Source organism: Rhineura floridana, chromosome 6, assembly GCF_030035675.1.
Source record: "Rhineura floridana isolate rRhiFlo1 chromosome 6, rRhiFlo1.hap2, whole genome shotgun sequence".
In the NCBI taxonomy this organism is placed as follows: Eukaryota; Metazoa; Chordata; class Lepidosauria; order Squamata; family Rhineuridae; genus Rhineura; species Rhineura floridana.
Genome location: NC_084485.1, coordinates 132351852 through 132379563, shown reverse-complemented (window position 1 = coordinate 132379563; position 27712 = coordinate 132351852). Strand labels below are relative to the sequence as shown.

Here is a 27712-nt window from a genome sequence, read left to right as displayed (position 1 = left end):
CCAACCCAAACTTGGGGTGTTTTCAAGCCAGGATTCCTGAGGTAAGGTGCCGAAGTGGAGTAAATGGAAACATGCTGCATGTCCTTGTTCTCTTTAGAGCCTGAAAAGGGCTCCAAGGCCAGAGGCCACATAGTCCAAGGTAGCTCAGATGCAGTTCTTTGCTTCAGGCTCTTGAGACAGTGCGGCTGCTTCCCCTTTCCTTCTGCCTTGATTACTTCAGGATAATGGGTCTGGCTAGGAAGCAAATGATGCATGACAGAATCACAATCCAGCAAACAGCTCAGGATACCAGGAGAGGGTGCTAAAGGGAGCTCAGTGTCAGGCATACAAAGACTTGATCTCAGGCCCTTGCCTCTGATAGATTGCTGTGGGATTCATAGGTGGTATCCAACTGATATGGCCCATCAGCACAAGAATGCCCGCTTGCACACTGGGACTCCCCCCATCCCCCCCTGCACACTCCTAGCAGCGTCTCCAAATCTGCTCCAGAGATTTGGGGAAACCAGTAGAACAGATTTAGGTAGCGTGCAGGGGGGAGGAGAGGGGAAAGCCTCATTGAATAAGCGGAAACCCTTCTGGTGATGGGACCGTGATTTAGTGCTTGGCTGCAAGATTTTTCATGTAGCCAGTTAGCCATTTTTCTTTCCATAATGCATTGACAAAGGTTGGCAATTTGCCCCGTTGCCTATAAATATTTCAAAGGCTGTCTATAGCCCTTTGTCTGAGCAGCAGATTACTTGACTGGTTTTCAAGTACCATTGCTTCTTGCATAATCTGTAATCCCTGTTTCTTGCTCCTTCCTGTCACTCGTATTTGAATGGGTTGAATTCTTCCTCTCACTCTCTTGGCTTGTCCTTGAGACTATTCACATTTTCGTTTGTGCTGGAGGGAATTTCAACGGGTGTAGCTATATTCCTTCTTCTACACTGCTAAGGTGCGGGAAGCCTGTCCACAAGGGGTGGGACGAAGACTGCCTGAACATATTGTTCAGGTGATTCTTGCTTGGGGAGGATGGGATTCAGACACCTGAGCAAGGTGTGTGTAAATGTAGCTGCCATTAAGGAAGCCTTACCTTTAGCGGTAGGAGCATTTTTCATTTTTATTTGTAGCTTTATGTTGCTGCTGCGGTGTGGTGGGCATCATGTTTTTCCCCACCAAAAATATCTGTGTCAAGATGGTTTTAGAGCTAAGAAAATGGTGACTGGGGCACTGAGGGTGGAGCTGTGCTGTGGCTATGAAATCAAACTGAAGTTAAGTAATAAAAAAGAATAAAGGAACGACCTCTGCCACCACCTACTATTGAAATGGGAGAATGCCCCCTGCAATTCACATCCTTCAAATGGGCCATGAAATTCAGAGGGCCATTTAATTACTGCTATACCAGACATGTTATGGAATCAGCGAGGTGGAAGATGTCTGTCTTATCTAGCACATGCCTATGGCAACGTCCTTTCCTCTAATAGCGAACTCGAGTGGTGAATTCCAACAGGATTTGAGCTAGAAGACAGCCACTGAGAAACAAGAGGGAGATGCACTCTGAGAACCCCCCATGTTTTGCAGAAGTACATATTTTAAACAAGTAAACAACCTAAGGGAGTAACCTTCCAATCCCACCTCCCCCAAAAGCCCAATAAGGATTGGGCATGCTCTGTAGCACAGACTGTTGAGTGTCAATTGGAAATGAAAATGGCAACAGACAAGTGGGAAATGAAGGAGGGAAGGCTGTCTGTCTGGCAAGAATCTAGAACAGGAACACTCCTACTGCAGGACAAGGATGCACTGCAACATTTCCTTGTTAAGTTACATTTATCATCAGTATCACTGATCCTCAACGTATCTTAGGTGAAAGGCAGTTATTTCTTTTGTTCAAGTTGGAACCTGAACCTGAGAAGTCATGACTTGCCTAATAATGTCCAGTGAGTTCACAATCTCTTGGATTTTGACTGGAATCCTTTTGGACCACGCTGGGCATCCCTTAATCTGCGATGCCCCTGCCTATGTATCCTGACATACTATATTTCAACAGGCCATTGAATTCTCCACAAATTTAGAATAATTCAAAATGGAAGGAAAGTTGCAGCCACATTTTGTCTCAAGGAGCATATATTTCTGTTCTGTGAATAGAAAGTGCAACCAAAGGCGGCCTTGTTTTAGTGACCTTACAGTTTGTTGAAATGTCAAAGGTGACATCCTAGAAGAACAAAAATATTTTGCAGTCGATCATGTATGATGCAGTTCAGCCCTCTAAATATACTTGCTTTTTATATGTGCCTTCACTTGTTCTCATTCATGAATGACTGGCTTTTCAAACTGTGCCTCTGGCAATGCTTAGCATAAATATCAATTTACTCACTGTCTGTGTGCCTTTTTCTTTTTTAAAAAATCTAGCATACTTGGCACAGATTGTTTGATTCAGTCAATGTTTCTGTTTGTTTTGCGGTCTCTGAAAAACTTTTTCTAACTTGCTCTTAGCAATTGCATTAGCCACAAGATTGGCACAGTCCAGAGCAGTAACTAATTTTGCTGTTAGACTGATCGTATCATCATCATCATCATTTAGCTAAATAAAAGTATTATTAAGTGGCATGCAATCCTGTTTTAAATGCTGAATAACTGCTGATCTGAGTGCTAGAAATAAATAATAATACTTATCATTTATACCTTACCACGGCTCAGTGATACCTCACATGCTTGGAAAAACATGCAGAAGATTCTGGGTTCAATCCCTGGCATCTCCACTAAAAATCCATCCATTCATCAATTAACAGGCAGGAGATGTTGGGAAAGATCTCTGCCTGAGATCTTGAAGCAATGCAGCCAGTCATTGTCAACAACAATACTGGCCTAGGACAAATAGTTTGACCCAGTGGCAGTTGGTAGCACCTTGGACAACTACTTGAAAGTATGGTCTAAAAGCTGGAGTGAAATCCACTGCCCCACTGACATGGAGCTACCAGACACCACTGGTTTAAGCAAATGTAAGGCAGCATCCGATGTAGGAACATAAAAAGAGCCCTGCTAGATCAGACAAAAGGCCTATCTAGTCCGGCATCCAGTCTCCCACAGTGGCCAACCAGATGCCTGTGGGAAGCCTATAAGCAGAACATAAGGGCAATAGCTCCCCCCCGCTGTTGTTCCCAGTGACTGTATTTAGAGGCATCCTGTATTTTGAGATAGTATATAGTGATCATAGCTAGTAGGCATTGATGGGCTTATCCTCCATGCATTAATCTAATCCATCTAACTATATGGACATAGGAAGTATACTACTTGAATGTTGAAAGCACTAAGTGACACGGTAGGCTTGCCTGCTCAATGTGTGACCCGCTAAGCTGGCTATGACCCACTCGCAATGGATTTTGACCTGCCAGGTAATTTATTCTGCCTCCTTTTATTTTCTTAGTTCTAGGCAGTTTCCAGAAACAAGTTTCTTGACTTCCTTGGCCAGGTGCCATAAGAACACATGTTATGCATTGGCTGACCATTGGTTGATCTTCCTCAGAATTGTCAATTACACTCACTGGCAGTAGTTCTCCAGGATTTCCCAGTCCTACCTGAAGAAGGTAGGGACGGAATCTGAGACTCCACATGCAAAGTATGTGTTCTGCCTCTGAACTGCAGCCCTCTCTTATGACTGGCTGGCTGTGTTTAGGTCATACAACACTTTAACATAGGTCAGTATCAGTGCCCTAGGCCACAGCTGAAAGAGGTGATTTGAACCAGGTGCTTCCTTGCACAACATTCACACTCTTAGTTACTACATTACAGCAATTCTGAAAATTACTCAGAGACAAATTACTCTGAAAGTTAAGCCTTGTCTTAAGTATGCTACCTCTTAATGTATTGTTGTGAGCTTGGGGGTTGGAATGGATGATCCCTGTGAGTCCCCTTCCAGCCTCTGATTTGGAATCCTGTGTCTTGGTTTGAGGGGCTGGCTCTGCTGGAGTTTCTTTTGTTAAGCTAATAGCGTGGCCAGGTTGTTAATGGGTCTATTAGGTGCCCAGCAACTGGTGAATGGGCCAGAAATATCCTTTTGTCATTGAAACTCTTCAGGAGAGCCTCCCCCCCTCCTGGTGGCTAGCAGAGGTTTGTGCTTTGAGTGTGCTGAGAGTTGTCTGAGAATGCCTGGGAACTGGAGGCAGGCAGAGAGGCTGTCCCTCTGCACCATGGCTTTAGGATGCCTCCTGCAACCCAGATGGAAAAGCTGGATATTGGACTGCTGATGCCTTGAACCCCTCCATCCTAAGCTCAGGTTGGAATGTGTGTAAATAAACAAACCATATTTCATAAAGACACCACAGTCTCCGCTGACCTTCTTCCCAAAGGAAACCAAACCCTGGATGAGCGCAGGGACCCCTGAAATCTCACCGCTTGGAGGTTGGGGTGGCATGCAACAGTATGTTTTTGTAGGAACCCTAAGGCAGGGATAGCTAACCTGTGGCTCTCCAGATGTTGTTGGGGTTCACTTACATTTTGGAACTCGCTGCCTATTGACACCAGGCAGGTGCCTATGCTGTACTCTTGTCGATTCCCGCTTAAAACATTTTTGTGTAAGCAAGCCTATCCAGATGCGTAGAAGTTGACATGTTTTAATATCTGTTTAGTCTACTGTAAATTTTAATTATCTTTCAAATGTTTTTAATTACTTGTTTTTACCTTTTTATTGATAATGTTTATTTTTCTTGTAAATCACTTAGAGGTTTTATTATAATCAAGCTGTATCTACATTTTGATAAATGACATAACATAACATAGCTCCTATCAGCCCCAGCCAGCATGTCCAATGATCATCAGTGGAGACTGGTGGTTCTGATGTCAGTGGGGCAGTGAATCTTGGACAGCTCCTTGAAAGTTCAGCTAAAACCTGGAGCAGATTCTCAGCAGAGTCACCAGTCTCCACTGATGATCAGAGATGCTTCAAGGCATAATTAAGCAACATCTGGAGGATCACAGGTTCCCCACCCATGCCTTAAATAATGGGTCCTTAAAAATAAAATAAAAATAAGCCGGAGCATTTTAAAAAGTGCAGCAGCCAGACTTGTCAGAACCTGGACAGATAGGAATCTAAGCCTTGCAGTAGAAAGTATTTATAATTGGACTGCTTAATTTAAAATATCTGAACCCAACCACAAGAGTGTTTTGTATCTATTTGTCATGCTTAAATGATTTTCTCCTTCACCTTCCATCATAAAATGATTGTAGTGTACTCAGTGTAGTTTTCATCAGTGACAAATTTTCATTCATTTTTGTTTGTTTGCCCAGAGTAGCACATGAATGCATGCAATTGAGCCTCCTTGGCTGAGGAGACAGACATTGAGGTGTTACATTCCTTTGTGGACACAACCTATTTGTTCTCTATCAATAGAGCTTTCACAGAGGCAGTGACAGTGGAGAAACTATTTTTTACGGAGTTGTGCTTTTAAAAAAATCACCTTCAGGGACATGTGCAGTGTGTAAAGAAGTCTTCTTTGCATGTTTTAATTTGGCTTTGAAACCCTCAGACCTATGCATTATAATTGATTAAGTACCCACTGAAGATCTTATTTGGGGTTGCTCACTTCTGAATTCAATGGAGCTAGAGTTGGCTAGTCTGATATGTTTGGACCAGTTTTGTTAATACCTGTGGGCCCTTGTACTTTTAATTGCTTGTTCCTTAGAGGCATAAAAAGGTGATAGTTCTTCATGGGTCTCTGCTAGGCCTCAGATTCTATATACAGGCCTCTAACAGACCTTGGGTCCCAGAGCAAATGCCACCACCACCACTTCTGCTATGACTATTATCATTTTATAGCTACAACTCCTCAACATTTACTATGTGCCAGCAATGTGGCAGATAGGGTTACCAACATTTATCACCAAAGCTCCTGTGCCTTTAACAGTATTACATCAGACAGAAATTCCACAGGTGAATGATTTCCCATCTTTGTATTTCCATGGTAGGAAAATGTATGCCTGTGTATGCCTGCTGTGCAACTGGTAAGTGCACAGGAGCACTGCTTCTGCTCAGAACACAGACCCTTGCCAGAAATCTTGGGGCTTGCTGTTGGTCACTGACATATACAAATGCCTACCTGTTCCCCATTCTCTTCAACCTGCCTGTGTGGCATCAGAGTACAGAATGGATGGACTGTGTTAGAATGTAGTGTGCAAAATACTGCAGTATTTCTATTTATCAAGGCTGGGAGAGCCTTGTGTAGAACCTGTCCATGGCCACATGCCAAAGGTGGGCAGTGCCAGAGGCAAAAGGGGGCAGTGCAATGGAAGCGACTCTGGCCTTCGTACAGTATTTCAGCCATGCAAAAATCAGAGGTTTCTGTGCCCCCACATATCTTCCTCCTCCATTCATAAGAACATAAGAACATAAGAAGAGCCTGCTGGATCAGGCCAGTGGCCCATCTAGTCCAGCATCCTGTTCTCACAGTGGCCAACCAGGTGCCTGGGGGAAGCCCGCAAGCAGGACCCGAGTGCAAGAACACTCTCCCCTCCTGAGGCTTCCGGCAACTGGTTTTCAGAAGCATGCTGCCTCTGACTAGGGTGGCACAGCACAGCCATCATGGCTAGTAGCCATTGATAGCCCTGTCCTCCATGAATTTGTCTAATCTTCTTTTAAAGCCGTCCAAGCTGGTGGCCATTACTGCATCTTGTGGGAGCAAATTCCATAGTTTAACTATGCGCTGAGTAAAGAAGTACTTCCTTTTGTCTGTCCTGAATCTTCCAACATTCAGCTTCTTTGAATGTCCACGAGTTCTAGTATTATGAGAGAGGAAGAAGAACTTTTCTCTCTCCACTTTCTCAATGCCATGCATAATTTTATACACTTCTATCATGTCTCCTCTGACCCACCTTTTCTCTAAACTAAAAAGCCCCAAATGCTGCAACCTTTCCTCGTAAGGGAGTCACTCCATCCCCTTGATCATTCTGGTTGCCCTCTTCTGAACCTTTTCCAACTCTATAATATCCTTTTTGATATTCAGCAAGGAACAGGCATTGTCACAGTTCAAGGTCACATGCCAGCCAGGCAAAAACATTTGAAGAGTGTGTGGAGCAGGGATGGTGAGGGGGAATGGTCTAGGGAGAGTCACTCAAGGCCAGATGCAGAGGACTGAAGGGCTGAACTTGGCCCCTGAGCCTTGCCTTTATCATTTTTATTTATAAAGTGACTGTAATTTTCTCAGTGCTGTCCAAATCACCAAGGCGTTTCCCTCAGGCCTACAATCTAGTACAGACAGTACCAGAAGACAAACAGCCGGACAGCAAGCGGGAAAGCAAAAAAATGCAAGCACCAATTCTTTATAAAGTTAGACACATGGTGTTATGACTGCTGAGACAGACAGTCCTGGGAGATGAGGAGCCAAATGGAAATTGGTCCCAGATGAGCCAATGGGGTGAGATGCGTTGTCTCACCTTTCTCTCTATGCTACAGCTGGGTAGAATGGTTGCTTATAGATGATGGATTTAGATGGGAGAAGTAGAGCTACCTGGAAGTTAACCAGGAGCCACCAGTTGACCATGGATCACAATTAATTGTCTAAAGGGAAAAAGGGGTGTGTGTGACTGGAAGGATGTTAGTAGATGAGTCTGGGCATGGGAGTGAAAAGTAGTAGTGAACCAGCCATCCCCTGACAACTGTTTGCTTCTTACCCAGTACAGAGTCTAGTCTCAGTCTTAATTGCCCTAATTTAAAGCCCTTATACGGGCAGTGATGTGCATGTGATGCTTCTGCATGTTTGAGTACCACCACCACTACAGGACTTACAGTAGCTAGGAACTGGACTGAGCCCTCCTCAGGCATTAATCATGTGATGGTGCAGCAGGGGTCATGTGCTAAGCCTTGCCCCCAAAGTCACACAGGTCCTTACCTCTGCTTTTGGAGTGGGAGGCTGTTGCATGTGTGATTACACAGGGTTTCTGAATCACACAGGGAATCTCCAGCTGTAGAGCAGGCCCTCTGCATTAGTAGTTATACCCCAACACAATTCTGGTATTGGTGGGGACTGGAGGATACACATGATAGTTCGGGGGTGAGGGACCAAACACATGAACTTGCAGCCCTTTTCATGAAGCTTGCCCCTTTAAGATGAGTAATGCCTGAAAAGAACTTAGAAGTATGGCTCCTTTACAACGGAGAGCCTATTACAGGATCTGTGTATGACCTGAAGCCCCCATTCACCTAAGACAGGGGTGGGAACCTATGGCCCTCCAGATGTTGTTGCATTGACTAATTTTTTCACAAAAATGTTGTGAATACTGACCTATAATCAGGGATGATGGGAATTGTAGACCAGCAGAGAAGTGGTCAGTTTGGTAGAGTGGTGCCACAGAGCCAACTTCCCAACAGTGGTGTTGCTTCTGCTTTCCTGGGTATTGCAGGGTTGGGACAGGGCAGCGGTGAGGTCAAGATTGCCCAGGCATACCAACAGAAAGTGTCTTGCCATGGTGTGGTCTTCTGATCCAGCAACATCTGAAGGGCTACCCTGATGTAAGAGCTTTCTGTATTAGTGTGATCACCTTCATGCTTTTAAAGCTATCCCACAATCAGTAGCTTTCAAACAGAACCTTCCAAAACCCTGGAGTTCCTTAGAAAGGAGATTGGTAGCATCAGAAGGCTTCCTGAAATATAACTTGCGTGTGACTGCCTTTCGTCTCCTGCAGTGTGCAGAAGATACCAAATACCGATAGTGGCAAAATTATAGACATCAGAAATGAACTTGCCGAATTCAGCCCTATCAAGCCCATTACAAATTATGGTCATGGCCTTTCCATGTTCAAGTCAGGTTTGTCTTGGACTCATCATATTGTGAGCCCTACCTGACACCATTCTTTCCTTTTCCCATCCAAACTTATTTGCCCATGGCAACAAAAATGGCTTGGAATGAAGCCTCCATTAGGTCCTAATTCTGAAATTATGGGAAGTGTATTGTCAGTAAGGGAACCTGCTAAGGACCTAGGGAACAATTGGAACTCCATTTCCTTATGCTTGTGGCAGCCTGGATAGTGATATGAGGATGTGCAGCAGTAGGCAATATGCAGATACTATGCGACATGCTGTTCCTGTGGTTTCTGAGGCCCCAGACATTTACAGGTTCTGTCACAAGCTCTTGTGGTTGCTGCTACAGATTCATTTTGAGGGTACAGAAAGGGAAGTAGCAGGTCCTTGTAGTCAGGGTGTCGGCTTGCTGAAGGACTTTCTAGGCCTCGTTGTGCTCCCAGTGATAGATTTCCAAAATGGGGACAGTTCACCCATTGCTACCACATTAGGTGATTTCTGTTTAGAGTACCTTTTCTAGTAACAGGGTGCCACAGTGAGGCCAAGGCTGACAGCTCACTTTCATGAACTGAGTCCCTAGCAGATGCCCCCAAATCAGATGAACTCATGGGGATTAGTGGACAAGGCCAGTGGATACAATGCCCCTCCTGCATGTCATTTCTACATGAATGAGCAAGTGACCCATGCTTTTGTTATTTTTAATTTTGTGTATGTCAATATTTTGTGGATAGTTGGGTGATTTTTTGGGGGGGGGTGACAGGTATGCTTTATTTTTAAAATGATGAAAAGGTATTCACCATTGGATATCAACATGGTTTTTAAAAAACATACTGTATTTAAATCAGATTGAATCAGATTCTGGGATTTTATTTCTGTGATGGCTTCCACTGTTTTCCCCACACAAATGTTTTGGGGAAGGTTTATATTTTCTTTTGGCTGGTCGGTAAGTGGTTAAAGAACAGGAAGCAGAGAGTGGAAATAAATAGTTCTCACAGTAAAGGGATGTAAGAAGGGGGGGTGTCCCCAAATGTTCATAAATGACCTGGAGTGAGTAGTATGGGCATTAAGACTGCTGAATGATTGAAAAATAATCTCTATTTTCTTTTTAGAAATGCAAGCTTTCTTATACAATCATTTCATTTTATGGAAAAGCAAAAGATGTTGAAGCAAAATATTTTAATCACTTGTCCTCCAGTTCCTTAATTATGGTGGTCTCTTTGTACGTAGATATAGTTCAGAAAGCAGACTAGAATTCTCTAATGGAGAAAATTCCCAAATGCAGAGGTCCATGTCATGCTTATAGGAACAAAGTGGTTTTTTTTGCTATGTCTAACAATCCTGTCCACATTCAATGGTATCTACTGAGTAGACATGCATAAGATTGCCCTGTGAATGATATGTAGTTCATTGTCACTGGCTAATATGCTTTGTGTCACTTTCATTTGTAACTAGGTGTAGTAAATTCATTGGATGTGGATTGTAACTCCCCTAAATTGAAAATTAAAACCTTTCTACACAGTGTGTAGAATGAGATGGTTGGTTTGGAGGTTTCTGCAGACATGTCTGTGTTAATTACTGTGTGAGTGGTTGCCTCACATAAACAGTGTAACACGTAGCACGAGGCCTCACTGAAGATTCCAGTGGCATCTTCTGTGATCAGAAAAAATGTAGTGTGCCACAGCAATATTTGTTATATCCCACCTCATATGTTACATGGGCCATGTTTATTTGCACATATATGTTGGCTGCAGTGACATCTGCATTGCCTCTGAGGTGGTAGAATTCTGGACTTTCCACTTTGAAGTCCAGGTGGAGGTCATGTTTTTGAATGTTTTTAAGTAAAAAAGCACTGCAAGAAGTAAACCAGGTTTGGAAGCACTATTAGATGAAGCATGTTGCTTACCGAGCCCAATTCAAGGTGTTGGTTTTAACCTTTAAATCCCTATACGGTTTTGGACCAGTCTATCTGAAGGATAGGGATGCCGCTCAACAAGATCAGCCTCAGAAGACCTTCTTTCAATCCCACCGGTTAAAACAGCTAGGCTGGTGAGGACCAGAGGGAGGGCCTTTTCAATAGTGGCCCACACCCTATGGAATTCTCTCCCAAATGATCTCCACCATGCCCCTTCTATGATGAGCTTCCGCCGGACTTTAAAGACTTGGCTTTTCCAGCAGGCCTTTGGAATGGGTTAAGTTTTACTGTTGGGTTCTTAAATTTTAATTTTTTAATGTTCAATGTATTTTATCTTGTACGTCACCCAGAGTGGCTAGTCAACCAGCTAGATGGGCGACTAATAAATATAATATAATATAATAATAACAATAATAATAATAATAATAATACTGAAAGAAGCAGCCATGTGTCTCCTTCTGCCCCCTCAGAAGCAACTTATTTCATCTCATGGTGTCACAATGCTGTGTGCATGCAAGCACCCGCACACATGCACCCTCACACATGCACACCCTCACGCACACACACACAAACACACACCATTCCACACTATCGGCAGCTGCTGACAGAGATGGAGTGACATATTGTCTTGTTATTACCATCATCATTATGATTATTTCTCAATTCCTTTGCCACCCAAAGCAACTTGCAACAATAATAAAACACTAAATCCATTGTAGCAAACTAATAATTACAATACAAAACATCTAAAAACACACCTGTATGGATAAAAGACAGGTATTACAAAACCTGCCACCCTAAAAGAGGACATCAATATCTGAATCCCTTCAAATGAATGTCCAAAAGCCCAGATAAATAAGAATGTTTTTGCCTGGCACCTAAAAAATAGATGATGGTGCCAGGTGTGCCTCTCTGGGGAGAGCAGGAAGCCACAACTGAGAAGACCCGTTCTCATGTTGCCACCCTCCACACTTCCCTCAGAGGGGGCACATGGAGAAGGGCTTCAGATAAAGAACACAGGGTTTGGGTCGGTACTGTAAAAGCAAAATGGTAGGCAAGTTGTACTAAATGTCATATATAGGTCAGCCTTTCCCAGCCTTTGAGTCCCTAGATGTTGCTGGACTACAATTTCCATAATTCATGACCATTGGCCATGCTGGCTGGGGCTGATGGGAGTTGTACTCCAATAACATCTGGGGACCCAAAGTGTTCTGGGCATGCAAAATGCATTGAAACATTTCCTTTGAGCCACTGGTCCCTTCCCACACAGTCCTAGCACACCAGAGAACTTTGTTGGCAAGCAAACACTGCGTGTGTAGAGGCTGCCATTCTGATTTAAATGTCAGTCTCTCTGATTAGTAAGGTTTTGCTTGTTGCATACCTGGCGTTACTTTTATTGAGCCTTGTTAAATGATTGTCAGTGGTAGAACTGAGGTTAATTTAATCCATCCCCTGTTCCGGACCTGTTCACGACCAGAAGATAACTGGGGGATGCAGAACTCCATCCAACCTTCGACTGCTGTTGTGTAACGCCAGGTCTGTGGTACAAAAAACAGCACTCATCCATGACATGATCTTGGATGAGAACGCAGACCTGGCTTGTATTACGGAGACCTGGCTGGATGAGGCCTCAGCTCCAATACTTGAGGCCATGTGTCCAGTGGGTTTCTAGTACGCACAGCAGCCGAGGATTGGTAGGCGGGGAGGAGGTGTGGCAGTCATCTATCGGGGATCTCTGGTTTTCGCCAGGCCCCCTCTCCATGAGACCAAGTTTATTGATTGCATGTACTGGAGGTTGGGCCCAACGGGCAGTTTAGGGATTCTGCTTGTGTACCGCCCACCCCGCTGCACAGCAGACTCCCTGACCGAGGTGCTTGAGGTGGTCTCGGACGTGCGGTTACGTTCCCCCAACCTTTTGGTTGTGGGGGATTTTAACGTACACGCCGAGTCTATCCTCATGGGAGCCCCTCGGGATTTCATTGAAACCATGACTTCTTGGGATCTGCACCTTAGTAATACAGGGTTCACCCATGTAGCCGGTCATGCTATTGACCTTGTGTTTGTCTCGGGAGGGGAGGGAAGTGTTCTGAAAGGGAGGGTTGTTTCTTCTAACCCTGTGTCATGGTCAGATCACTACCTGGTAAATATAGACCTCTCGATGCTGCACACCCTCCATAGGGGACAAGGACCTATTAAGATGGTCCACCCCAGATGCCTGATGGAACCTCAGGGATTCCTGAATGCGCTGGGTGATTTGGAGCTGATTGAAGGTCGCCCGGTCAAAGCCCTGGTGATGAAGTGGAATCGGGAGATCACTGGGGCTTTGGATCGGGTGGCCCCGAAACGTCCTCTCCCCCTGAATAGAACTCAGACAGCACCCTGGTATACACCACGGTTGCGGGGTCTGAGGCAGGAGGTGAGACGACTTGAGCGCCGGTGGTGGAAATCTCGCACTGAAGACGATCGGACACTGGTTAGAGCAGCAATAACTGCCTACCAAGTGGCAATAAAGGCAACAAAGAGGGAGTTCTTTGCTGCCTCTATTGCGTCAGCAGAGTGTTGTCCCAGGAGATTGTTCCAAGTGGTCCGAAGCCTGGTTGGTCCAGTTGCTCAGGAACCCATGGAGCAATCAAAAATCTCCTGTGATAATTTTGCTAAACACTTTGCTGATAAAGTCGAGCGCCTGAAGAGCACGATTCCGCTCGCCGTGGATACAGGTAGTGGGCCAGGGTTGGCCAGTTGCATTCTGGTCCGGTGGGATCGGTTTCAGCCTCTTCTCTCTGAGGAAGTGGACAAGGTGCTCGGTACTGTGAAGCCAACCACCTGTCTGTTTGATCCTTGCCCTTCGTGGCTTGTTATGAGCTGCAAGGAGAGACTGAGCGAAGGGATCAAGGCAATGGTAAATGCATCCTTGAAAGAGGGTGCAATGCCATTAGCCCTCAAGGAAGCGGTGATAAAGCCCATCTTAAAAAAAACCTCCTTGGATCCCCGAGAACTGAATAACTTCCGCCCAGTATCTAACTTACCATTCTTGGGCAAGATGATTGAGCTAGTGTTGGCCAAACAGTTACAGACACACTTGGAGAAAACGGATTATTTAGATCCATTCCAATCGGGTTTCAGGACTGGGCATGGAACTGAAACAGCCTTGGTTGCTCTGGTGGATGATACGAGGAGGGCGCTGGATAGGGGGGAGTATACCTTCCTCGTCCTCCTAGATCTCTCAGCGGTTTTCGATACCGTTGACCACGGTATCCTCTTGGATCGCCTTGAGGGATTGGGAATGGGGGGCACTGTTTTACAGTGGTTCCATTCCTATCTCTCAAATAGGCACCAGAGGGTAGCTTTGGGAGATGAGGTTTCAGACCCTTGGTCTCTTAATTGTGGAGTACCACAGGGCTCTATCCTCTCTCCCATGCTGTTTAACATCTATGTGAAACCGCTGGGGGCCATCATCAGGAGTTTTGGGCTGAAGTGTCACCAATATGCGGATGACACTCAGCTCTATCTCTCATTTAAGTCCTCACCAGAGTTGGCTGTAGATACCATGTCCAAGTGCCTGGAATCCGTAAGTGGATGGATGGGAGAGAACAGGCTGAAGCTGAATCCTGACAAGACCGAGGTGTTGCTTGTGGGAGACAAAGGGAGGCTGGGTATTACAGACCTGATGCTTAATGGGTTGAGATTACCCCTGAAAGACCAGGTCTGCAGCCTTGGGGTCATTCTTGACTCCCAGCTGTCCATGGAGGCTCAGGTGTCAGCAGTGAGTCGGGCAGCTTGGTATCAATTACGTCTGATACAAAGGCTGCGTCCCTACCTTCCTGTTCATCTGCTCCCACAAGTGATACATGCCCTGGTCTCCTCTCGCTTGGACTACTGTAATGCGCTCTACGTGGGGTTACCCTTGAAAACGGTCCGGAAGTTACAGCTGGTACAGAATGCGGCGGCGCGCTTGATCAAGCACAGCTGTCGCCGTGATCACATCACTCCAGTGTTAATGGATCTTCACTGGCTACCAGTTGTCTACCGGGCCCAATTCAAGGTGTTGGTATTGACCTTTAAAACCCTAAACGGTTTCGGCCCAGTTTATCTGAAGGAGCGCCTCCAGAGTCACCAATTATGCCGCCTGACAAGATCAGCCTCACAAGACCTTCTCTCGGTCCCACCGGTTAAAATAGCTAGGCTGGTGCAGACCAGAGAGAGGGCTTTCTCGATTGTGGCCCCCACCCTCTGGAACTCCCTTCCTCTTGATCTTCGACATACTCCCTCCCTGACAGGTTTTCGCCGAGCCTTAAAAACATGGCTATTCAGGCAGGCCTAAGGGATTGGGGAGGGTTCTATGATGTTTTAATTGGAAACTGATTTTAAATTGACTATGATTGTGTTTTATTTTGTATATTGTATATGATGTATTGTTTTTTATTGTAAGTCGCCTAGAGTGACCATTAACCTGGACAGATAGGCGACCAATAAATAAAATTATTATTTATTATTATTATTATTAATTTTTGATAATATGTTGCTTTCAGGCACTGTCAATAGGACCAGCCAGCTAATTAACATCAGTAAGAAAACATAAGAAAAACCTTTCAATGCATTGTTTTATCATACATGTTCTATGTAACTAACGCATATAATAACCAAAATATCTGCCGATCCTAAACCACACCACAACATTCCTAGTTCAGTGTATCTCAGTAAAAGATCACCTTTTCTGCAAACGCTCCTTGCTTTTTCATTACATTCATGTTTATTTTATATAAATTTGAAAGAAAAAGAAAATAAAGAGATCTTACTAATGCAAGTTTGGTGCCTTAATTCTCTTAACATTTCCTTCCAAGAGAATAAAAGTTAAAGAGCTTTCCATGACAGCTAACATAGTTTGCAGCCACTAACACAGCAATGCCTCGTATTTTTCCTTTTTGCAATTTAGTACGCAACTGAAGATTTAATTGAATATGACTATGACTATGGAGATCCAGATTATAAAGATTATAAAGATCTTGACACTGTAACAGAGGGACCCCCACTGTACGACGAGACTGTCACACAGACTGAGGTAACGGCATGTGCTGTGTTTGTTGTGTGACGTCCCTGTCATCTGTCACGTGGTTTTTGTCATGCAGTGTCTCATGTTGGCTAAGGCTTCCATTCCTTTTCCCCTCCTTCCTTTCCTGTTTCTCCATAAAACTAATTTTCATCCAGCAGTGGAAGACCAGAAGACTGTTAGAAAATTCACTTTTTTATTTTTACCTTTGGTCTTTTGTGCTCATGCTGCTTCCTTTCACATCTCACTGCTGTTCCCCTTTCATTTATTTATGTTTTTCCATTCCATCTTTCACCACCTTTTTTCAGAAAAAGAACAAAGCCCCAAAGAAGAAGAGGACAGTGGCCTCAAAGAACAATCCCCAAAAGTTCCCACCCAAAAAATCTGAAACATTTTCATCCAAGAGGAAGAAAAGCTATCAAGCCGCAGCAAAAGGCAAAATAGGGGTAAAGGTAGCCGAGAAAGAATCAAGATCTTTCCTAGACCAAGCCTGGAAGATCTCTGATGCTGAGAAACAAAAGTAGCTTGCCTCTAACCCCCAGTAGATGAATACACCTCTCGCTAATACTATATCCCAGTTATACTGTATCTTCCTGCATGCTTGCCTTTTTCTTTTGTGGTTAAAGTCATGCTTTCTCTTTCCTATTAGGCCAATGTTGTTGATGAGTATCATGAATATAGTGTGGGTGAAACTGACTATGGAACCTCGGAGGGCTACCAGACCACAACTTCTAGTCAAACGACAGGACCAAATGAGGTAATGAGGAATGGAAAAATATACAGGCAAGGATACTTCAAAGATCTTAGTCAATAACCAGTCATAATCGGTTGTCCGCATTTTGTTTTATAAGAGAACCCCTAAAGACCAAACTGGCTTGTGTTAAATTCCTGAGATCCACAATATCTGGTACTTATCTTTTCAGTTCTTACTTGTGAAATGACCCCAAGAGCCCTCAAAAATAGGTCTCTCAGATTTCAATCATATTTTTGGATGTTGAGCAGAATGTGCAGTATTGGCTCAGCACAATGCAATTCTGACATAAGATCTTGCACACATTAATGCTTTCTCTGGTATAAGGATGATAGGATGAAGGATTAGTTTGCTGTCTGTAGGCATTGTAGAGGAAAAAGGCATGGCCCAAATGAGGTTAATTATTTAAGGGAAAAGAATGCAGTGGCTGGATTGTTATTGGAGGTAGAGAATTGTCATAATCATCTCTGTAGTCTTGAATATGGCCCTCTATTTCCCATCCTACTGATAATGCTTGTAACTATGTCCTCCATGAATCTCATAGCCCCAATGTAGATAGAATAATGCACAACAATGCACAACAATGTGCACCTACTCCAAGAGAGTGATCAGGATGCACATTCCCACATACACAGCAATGTGAATGGAAACATGCGTCTCATTCACACCACATAGTGAATGGGGATTAATTAGATGCATGGATCCCATCTGGAAGCAAAACACAATGTGGATGGACATACACATACACATTTATACACATCTGGTCAGTTCACACGGCTCCCAACCCAGTAAAGGAGTCCATATGCAGAAAGCGCTTTCATGTGTAGATTTCTCTTACTGGATTGGGATGTCTGTGTCTAGATCTCTGCAGAATCAAGTTGCATTGTGAGAATGTTCTTTGGGATCTCAAATACATCTTCCTTTTGATCATTAATAAAATGGCTTATTGAAAACTATCTTCAGTTGTTTAAATCTTCTCATTTTTGGAGGGTGTAGTCAGCTGACATTTATGAATGTGGATATTTTGCTTCAAAAATATTGGCCTGCTATTAAACTATGATTTCCAAAGCTTTTGCATTATGCTGAAAGTAAATGTATTTTAGAGCCTCACCTGAGGCTTTTGTAAATAATTTCATATTTCAACTACATCATGAAAAAATGCAAAGTATATTACATTGGAAATTGCATTAAAACAAGTACTTTCATAAAACCGAAAGTCTGAAATAAACACATACTTTAAGTTGCTAAGGTATGGTATCAATAAAAAAATGTTAACAAAATAAATTGCAGTCAACATGTAATGCTTGTAAGATGTACAAAATCCAATTCTCTTGATGGAGGTACGGTCCAAAGCAGATTCAGAATGAACTTTGAGAAAATACTGAGTTTGCATATCATTAAACCCATGCATCAGTAGGCATATGGAGTGGCTCACTCATGGGTTTCCCTGTTAATTTCATCAATGGAAGAAACAGCTCTGAGCATGCATTTCTTTTTTGTGGAACTTCCACTTAGATGCATGAGAGTTGTATAAAAGCACAGTTGGTCCCCTGCTGCCCTGAAATTTATATGGAATGTAGCATTAGTCAATAGGAAAGTTCCCATTTCCTATTGCTTCTTATATCTTCTAACAGCAGAGCTCTACTTTTGCACAATTCCCATTCATTTCTCAGAAGGATCCACATAAAAGATATTTCAAGTGGGCCTTTTTTGTTCCAAATCATTTTTATACCCCTAACCATAAACAAAATCAGTTGCCTCCAAAAATTTTGTTTTTAATTATTTTGTGCATCTTGAAGAAAATGCTATTCAAATAATGCTGGTGCTTAAAAGTTATCTGCTTGGTTTCACACAGTTTTCATAACTGGAAAAATGAAATCCTAGAGGTAGGACTTAGCCTTCTGGATGTATTAATCATCATAATCTATGAACATTACATGCAGAAGAAATGCAAGCCATCTTTTCCTTGTGAGAGACATAGAATTTGACTTCAACAATGCAAAGCTTCAGAGTAGCATTTATTCTTAAAATATTTAGTTTTGTTCTTTTTTAATGTCCATGAGATAATTGTGTTTATCATATATCAGCAAATGCAGTTTTAGCACACTAAAAGCAGAGGACATTAAGTCACATAATATTAATCCACAGTTCATGATTGGCCCCATAACCTGTATTCCATGGATTGTGCCCAATGGTATCTTTGCTTAAAGTAGGTATGGGATCCATTGGCTGGTGCTGGTTTGAAAGCATTCTGTCAACTCAGGCTGACATCAATTCGAGTTCGTTCTTTAGCAGCTGCTTTTATCAATCTGTCCTTTTCCCCAACTTGGAAAAAATAATGATATTAATATTTATATTTTTAAAGGAAATAATGATGTTTCAGAGGAAATCAATATTGTTAAAGGAAATATCAATTATCATTCTTACAATTGATGTTTTGCAGGTGGATTTTTTTTTTTAAAAGTCAGTTGTCAAAAATAGCTGCGGAAATTCGTTACATTAAAATCTGACCCTCAACTATAGAGAATAAGCAAATTAATAGAAAATTTGGTAACAAATCCAAATTGGGTGGAATTCCAGCACATCCCTAGCTGACAGTAAAGCTTCCATCAGTGGAACAGGGAGGAACCAATTTCTGGCTATTTCCCCTCCCCTGTAGTGGAATGGGGAGGGGAGCAATTTTCAGTGATTATCCTTCCCCCGCAGACCCCCTAAAATCTGCTTCAGAGAGTTGGGGGACCCTTCAGGGCAGACTCAGGAGGGAATGGGAAGGCTATAGGAAGGAGGGAAATATCTGAAAATTGCTTTCCTCTCATTCTACTGATGGAAGTCTTACTGTTAGCTGAGTGACGCCGTTGGATACAAGCCCTCATGATTTCTTTTTTAACAGTGTGACCGATATTAAAAAGTGTGAAGCCAAGTACGAAAACTTTGATGTAACCTGGCATAAAAATGATGCATTGCAATGCTAGCTTTGCGTATGGCAGATCCCACCAAATCAATGAGTGAAATCCTGGATTGATGGAAGTCTGCTGCTGAATATTTCTAAATACTTCAGTAGCACTAGGGTTTCATTTAATGGTATGTGCATTGGGTGATCTTTTAATACCTCTGAAACACTGGTTTCCCAGTCTTTCAGGAACAAATTAAAAGATTCCAGGCTATAGTGCAGTTGTATAATTTCACCAAACATTATCTTCAAACCCACTGAATGCTTACATTGCTTTACTAACAGTAATCCACATATTCATCCTATTCTCCAAACTTTGCCACTTATGTGAATAGCAAAATCCTGTTGAAGAAGTATTTGCTGAAGAATACGTAACGGGAGAGGAGTATGATTCAGAGACTAAAAAAACTGAGGAAACAGATTATGGAAACAGAAGAGTAGACCACAGTGAATCTGAAGTTGTGGTAGATGGAGAATTAGGCGAATATGATTTTTATGAATATAAAGAATATGAAGAGAAGCCAACCAATCCCACTAATGAGGAGTTTGGGCCTGGTGTTCCAGCAGAGACTGATATCACAGAAACAAGCGTAAGTTGGTCACATTGAAGATACTGTTTAAATACGCTGGGTGGTTAGTAGTAAAATATAACTGTCTGTATTTTCTGTTATTGTCTATGACAGGGGTGGCTAACCTTTTTCAGGTCAAGGGCCACCTTGACCCATGGTCAACCATCCAGGAGCCACGTGTAAAAGTGGGCATGGCCTTAGTGTAAAAGTGGGTGCAACCACTTCTTTTTTTTTAAAGGACACATTTTAGAGGACGGGGGGTCACAAATATATTTTGGCATCAGAGAATAATAGCAGGAGACCCATGGGAGTAAGTAATATCTTTTTAAAAAAATAGGGCCACAACTCCCTACCTTGGAGGGCCATAAAAAAACCTCTTGCCATCAAAGATACATATGGAAGCATAAATATATAAAGTATAAAGATTGTTTTTTAAATTACATTTTAATTTGTTTAAAATATTATAATAATTTGGAGGGCCACAAAAAACTTCAGGAATCACAGTATCATAGTCAGTAGGGGATGGAGTGCTATATTAGCTGTTATTTTTTAAAAGAATAATCTTTTATTATTATTTTTAAATGGCAAATATGGGGAAGCGGGGGGGGCACAAAAACTGTCTTGGAGAGTCATATGTGGCCTATGGTCTAATCACACCAGTCTATGAGCTATAGTCACTGAAGGCAGTAGAAAGCCTTCTGTGGTCTTTGAGTGCACTGCTTTTCTTGCATATGTGAATGGAGATGGGTGTGAAGAGGAGGAAATAGTTATATAGCTTATACAAATAATATGACTTAAAGACTGAAACTATATAAATTTTAACAACCTGATTTAAATGTATGGCTTGTATATGGGTTGTCAGTTTGTTTCCAGGCCCAATTCAAAGTGCTCATATTAGTGTTTAAAGCCCTAAACACCTTAGGTCTCAAATATCTGAAAGACATCTCCTTCCCTACAGACCCTCTTGGGTGATGAGATCAGCAAAGGGGGCCTTTTAGTAGTTCTGACACCCTCAGAAGCTCGGTGGTGGTGGCCTGAGAGAGGGCATTCTCTTTGGTGGCCCCTAAGTTGTGGAACTCCCTCAAGGTGCATGTGACAACTTCACTGTACCATTTCGGCAAATGCTGAAGATGCGCCTCTTTACCCAGGCCTTTGACACATGAGACGTATATTTTTAGGACTCCTCCAATTTTTCGTGATGCAATTTTAGGTTGTTTTCAATTGAGTATTTTAAAACTTTTGTGATCTCACCTGAGACATTTGGATGAAGGGAGGAGAATATAATAATAATCATCAGGTATAAAAGTATGGGTCATGTGGCAGTGACTCCAGATATAGCCTTCTTCATGATGGCACCCCGATTATGGAACTCCTTCCCTGGGAAAAGAGCATTTGTCTCCCACAATTATGTCGTTATGTCATTTAGATATAAATTGAAGACATTGTCATGCCCTTTTTCCTTGACCATGGATGCATTTTACGTGGTACAGATATAAAACCTTCTAGATTCAAGTTATTCAGTGTATCTACATGCATGTGTACGTATGTGTGTGTGTGTGTGTGTGTGTGTGTGTGTGTGGAGAGAGAGAGAGAGAGGCCTTTGAAGGGTATGATTAGGGAGGTGCACTGGGTTCCACAAAAACTTCAAATTTTTAACTCCTCGCTTAACATGTCACATTGAAGTATCATTGGCATATAGCATTCAGCATGCATTTAATCCCTCAGATAAAATGCTTATTATCACACATGACTTGTTTCTCTTCCTTTCAAAGGTAAGTAGTTGATTGAAGTCTTGGGCCAAGGGGTTATGGGTTTCCGAGTAGAACAGGCCACAGATGTAGCTGCAGGACACATTGGAAGCAGCATTTGTCTATGACAAAGATCAACAATGAATGTGTAAATCCTTTATCAAGCAAAACAAGTACAAGAGCTGATAGTTGCATTCATATGGCTCATCTCAAGGTTTAGGGATTTGTTACCAGGTCAGAGAGATCCTGGGATCCTGATTGGCATGAAAGTCATACTGCCATGAAGTGTGGTGTTTTTTCTCCCTTTCCCTTAAATTTGGGAATTCTTCCTTCGTACAGCACAGTAATGGTGTGACTGGTCTCAGTGGGTTTCATTTCCTATTTTCATTCAAGAAGAGGATAAGATAAACCAGAAAGGAGTGGCATTGTTGCTAATTCTGGAAGCAATAATTTTCACTATTATATCAGAGAGACGCATTTTTGATTTGTGAGGAGAGTGCAACCCTCCCCTCATACAGTTTCCATTTATTTCACTAAGGGGACCCAAACAAGCAGGGGTGTGGGACCTGTAGCCCTCCAGATCTTGCTGGACTTCATCTCCTGTCATTTCCAGCATGGCCAATGGTCATGTTGGTGGCAGCATGTTTCCGAATACCAGTTGCTGGAAACCATGGGAAGGGAGAGTGGTCTTGTGCTCAGGTCCTCCTTGTGGGCTTCCCATGGGCATCTGGTTGGCCACCGTGAGAACAGGATGCAGGACTAGAAGGGCCATTGGCCTGATACAGCAGGGCTCTTCCTATGTTCTTAGGTTCAGGGATGATGGGAACTGTAGTCCAACAACAGCAGAAAGCCCGCAGGTTCTCCATCCCTGCATTAAAGGAACTTCGGCTTTTAGGGAGTATTTATCTATCTATTTATTTAAGTCATTTCTATACTGCTTTATTTTTTTTAGAACAGATACAGGTCAAATATAAAAGACACTTTCAAGGCAGCATCATTAACAGAAAGTTCACCCCCTGACCTAAATAACAGCTTGGCACCTAAAGTGCTACTTGCGGTATTATGTACATCTTGTAACTGATCTTATCTCAGTGGAGGTTGTCATACAGAAGACAGCCAAGAGCCAAAGCAATTTTCCTTTGAATTTACAGTGCAATCTTTGGGATGGGGAGGTTAAAAAAAGAAAAGAATTTCTACTCATATTTAATCTATTTGAGATACATAAGTACTTTTCTCAATTATGCTTACAGGAGTGATAAAATGGCAAATTGCCATTTGTAAGGGGATATAATTGCTTGGATGTCTAAATAAATAAATATAAGACTCAAGCTGAGAGGGACTGAAGGTAGATCCTTACACTGATTTTATGCATTCTATGTTATATTTTACCTTTGTAGTCCCTTTAGTACCACCCCCTATATATGTGTGTATATGTATATGTGTGTGTGTGTGTGTGTAGTATTTTATGTATTTTAATTGTATTTTATGTATTTTAATTTATTTTAATGTTTTTGTGATTTTACTGTTTACAATTTTATTATGTACGTGTTTGATTTTATTTTTGTAAGCTGCCCTGAGTGCCCTATTATAAGGTAGAAGGGTGGGATTGAAATACTTTAAATAAATAAATAAATAAATAAGCTCTTCAATTACCTTTCATGGTCTGAATTGGTAGACAGGTGTTCTTCAGTTTAGTCAAATAGAGACAGAGTTGTGTCTAATGTTAGTTTTGCTCAGAGTAGACTCATTGAAATTAATGAACATGACTAACTTAATTTCATTAATTTCAGTGGATCTACTCTGAACAGAACTTAGTTGGATACAACCCATAAGATCCTAATTTAAAGCAATCTGAGCTTGAGTTATGACAAGCTGAACATGAAAACAGAGGCAATCCAAACATGATTTGACTCACATTGGAACCTAATCCCAACCTCTGTTTGTGAAGATATAATTTAGGAAGTACTCAGAAAATGAATGCAGCTATAATCAGAATTGAGCTCTTCCAAGATCTTTCCCCAAATTTACCATGATCTAAATACTCATGCTTATCTCTAGAATGTCACACAAAGAGTTTTAACATTATACCCATCTCTGCTTAAAGATCTGCAAATTCTGAGAATATCAAAACAATATTGCATACTCCTGAAGTAAGGTCTTTTGGCCTGGTATACATTCTAATATATTTGCCTTTCTGTATATTGACTTGGCAGGTGAATGGCCATGGTGTTTACGGGGAAAAAGGACAGAAGGGTGAAGCAGCCGTGATTGAGCCTGTGAGTATTTTAGAAATTAGTTCTTGTGAAGATCAGTGGGTCGGTTCAACTCTTGATAAATGGGACATCAAGTGGTGACTTCCTTGTGTGACTGGGGGCATGAAGTCCTTTTAAAAATTATCCTGGCCTTTTAGATCTGCCAGTTTTAAGTCTTAGAGCACAGTCCTGTGCAATGGGAAAAAGCCATGAAGTACATGCTTTGCATGTCAAAGATTGCTGGCTCATTCCTTGGCCTTTTGGAGAGCCATTGCCAGTTAGTGTAGACCATCCTTCCCTAACCTCGTGCCCTCCAGATGTTTTGGGACCGCAACACCCCCCATCCTGACCATTGTCCATTCTGGTTGGGGCTGATGAAGTCCAAAACATCTGGGAGACACCAGATCGGGGAAGGCTGGTGTAGGCAATACTGAGCTAGATGGGTGAATGGTCTGACTCAGTATAAGGCATCTATCGGTATTCTTTTTCAGAAGTAAGCCACATGAGTCCAATGGGACTGACTTTGGGGTCAATGTACATAGGATTGCAGTTTTAAAGTGCAATCCTATGCATGCTTACTTGGAAGTAAATCCCTGTGTATACTTACAGACCTAGGTAAGTATGCATTAGGTTTGCAGATTATTTTTCTCTTTGGGTTGCTTTGTATTGTTACTGTTTTATCATTTGGATTACGGATTTTTAATTGATTTAAGCCACTCTGAGAATCCTTGTTGCCCTGAAGAGCAAGATACTAAATGCTCAAAGAAACGCAGGAAATAAAACAAATCATGTCCCTGACTTCTTGTATAGGTTAATATAGCTGTCCAGTTACCTGGTGATATCATGCTAGAATGGGCATATAACTGTTTGAGAAGCTTCCGCAGTATCCCTCCATGTGGTAAAGATCATTTTACCACATATTTACACCTAACTGGAAATCTAGGAAAGCTAGTGGGTTGTAAATTCCTCTATACCAGGAAACAACAAGATGGGAGAGTAAGAACTAGCAATGGACAAATCCCCACCTTCCACAATCTCAGCTGGGAATTGGCTCACTTTGGAGGACTATCAGAGGAAACCCAGGTGACTTCTCTGCCAGCCTTCCCCACCTCTCTTTTCCACAGGTCCACCTTGCGAAGGGTGGGAGAGGGGACCAACAGCCTGCTAGCAGCAGTTAAAGCAATGGCCTCATCTTTCAGGCCTGGATGCTCCATTGCTGTTTCATCTTTAAGCGCAGGATCCACTTGAGTACACTGAAGAGTGTGCATCACTGTTGGAGAGCATGGATATTTTATTTTCTTATTTTATTTTATTACATTTATATCAGACCTTTCCTGCAAGGAACCCAAGGTGGTGGTGTGCATGGTTTCCCCCTCCCCATTGTATCCTCACAACAGCCCTGTGAGGTAGGTTAGGCTGAGAGACAGTGTCTGGCCCTAGGTCACCCAGCGAGCTTTCTGACTGAATGGGGGTTCGAACCCTGGTCTCCCAGATCATAGTCCAACACCCTAACCATTACACCACTCTGGGTCTAATGTGGTTTTCAATGTTTCTCAGTTCAGAGAACTCACAGGAGGCATTGTAGGCTACAGTTGCCATACTCCTACTTTGGTGTTCAAGTATCCAGGCCTTAAAGATTGGGCCTCCATTCCTGTTGCATTCCCACCCAGCCACTGGCCTCTCCCCCTTTGCAAAGGAATGTTTTGGGAAAGGAGAGGGGACCGGCCATTACTATGCAAGCCCATTATGAGCCAGACTTAAATTCTTGGAAAGGTCTAGCCTTGGCTCTGTTTTTCCAAATGGAGGGAGTTCACTTTCACATCCTCTACCCCTCTCAATTCTGAATGGTGGTTCCATCACTAGCTAGAATTCCCTCCCCTCTCCAGCATCTCCTATAGAAAAAGCATGTAGATATTTGTGCTGGTCACAGATGATTATGGGACTGAACAAGAAATTGAGTCAGAAGCCAGAGATGGAACAGACTGTCAATAATAAGGACATATATTTGCATGAAAGTGTCCCACAGAACGTCTGGGTCCCACAGAACGTCTGGGCAGAGCTTGGAAAAATTACTTTTTTGAACTACAACTCCCATCAGTCCCAGCCAGCATGGCCACTGGATTGGGCTGATGGGAGTTGTAGTTCAAAAAAAGTAATTTTTCCAACCTCTGTGTCTGGGGGACATGCAAAATCCCTCCCTAGCAGCTTGAGGAAGGCAGTACAAATACAACCATCCTAAACCAACAAAATTGTGAGTACTAGGGAGCTTTTGAAGCAACACAACATACTACTGAAGCAATAAGTATCTAGTTATTATTCAGTTTCTGCAAGAAAGATTTTCAAAACCAAACGGATGGTCGCAAAGGAAGACCCTCAAGAGTTCCATGTCTTTGATTATGGTTTAATTTGGACTTGAAATGTGACATTAAGTCACTTTGTTGAGTTCCTTTCATGCCTGCATTATTGCCCCCAAAACTGCAACCCAATTAAGACTGCAGATCCTATAAATGCTTACTTAGGAGGAAATCCCATTGAACTCAATAGGCCTCACTTCTGAGTAGACAGAACTGTACTTCATCACTCAGACTTGTAGTCTGATTCTGCACATACTACTCAAGTCCCAGTAGTAGTTTACCCAAGACATTGGTACATAGGACCACTGTCTAATAATAACCTACCTTGCACTCAATGTGACTTTATTTCTAAATGCACATGGATACGAGTGTGTTATTGACACAATACAAACAATACCCTATAGCACTGTTATTCAACCTTGGGTCCCCAGATATTGTCAGATTCCCATTAGCCGCAGCCAGCTTAGTCAATGGCCAAGGATGATTTTTATTTATTTATTAATTATTTGATTTATATCCCACCCTTCCTTCCAGCAGGAGCCCAGGGCGGCAAACAGAAAAGCTAAAAACACTTTAAAACATCATAAAAAGACCTTAAAATACATTAAGACAAAACAACATTAAAAACATTTTTTGAAAAAAAAAAGCTTTAAAAAGATCTTTTTATTAAAAAAGGGTTAAAAACATCATTTAAAAATATATTAAAAGCAATTCTAACACAGACACGGGATAGGTCTCAACTTAAAAGGCTTGTTGAAAGAGGAAAGTCTTCAAAAGGCACCGAAAGGATAGCAGAGATGGCACCTGCCTAATATTTAAATGGAGGGAAATCCACAGGGTGGGTGCCACCACACTAAACGTCCGTTTCCTATATTGTGCAGAACGAACCTCCTGATAAGATGGTATCTGCAGGAGGCCCTCACCTGCAGAGCGCATTGATCAACTGGGTATATAAGGGGTAAGACAGTCTTTCAGGTATCCTGGTCCCGAGCTGTATAGGGCTTTGTACACCAAAGCTAGAACCTTGAACTTGGCCCAGTAGCAAATGAGCAACCAGTGCAATTCTTTCACAGTGGGGTGACATGTTGGCGATACACTGCCCCAGTGAGCAGTCTCACCGCTGCATTTTGCACCAGCTGCAGCTTCTGGACCAACCTCAAGGGCAGCCCCACATAGAGTGCATTACAGTAATCCACCCTGGAGGTTCCCAGTGAGTGGACAAATGTGGTCAGGCTATCCTGGTCCAGAAACGGCTGCAGCTGTCTTATCAGCCGAAGCAGATAAAAGGCTCTCCTAGCCACGGAGGTCACCTGGGCCTCTAGTGACAAAGATGGATCCAGGAGTACCCCCAGACTACGGACC

The 27712-nt window shown here is 42.6% G+C and overlaps 1 protein-coding gene across 1 annotated transcript in view; it reads left to right on the top strand.

Annotated features, from left to right (window-relative positions):
• The window catches only part of COL11A1 (collagen type XI alpha 1 chain), a 352651-nt gene that overhangs the window by 135774 nt on the left and 189165 nt on the right, over positions 1–27712 (top strand). Inside the window, exons 6-9 of the mRNA XM_061633852.1 lie at positions 15613–15738; positions 16376–16483; positions 19763–20017; positions 23958–24020. Of these exons, the coding sequence (XP_061489836.1) occupies positions 15613–15738; positions 16376–16483; positions 19763–20017; positions 23958–24020 (552 nt within the window). The remainder of the gene's footprint in view (positions 1–15612; positions 15739–16375; positions 16484–19762; positions 20018–23957; positions 24021–27712) is intronic.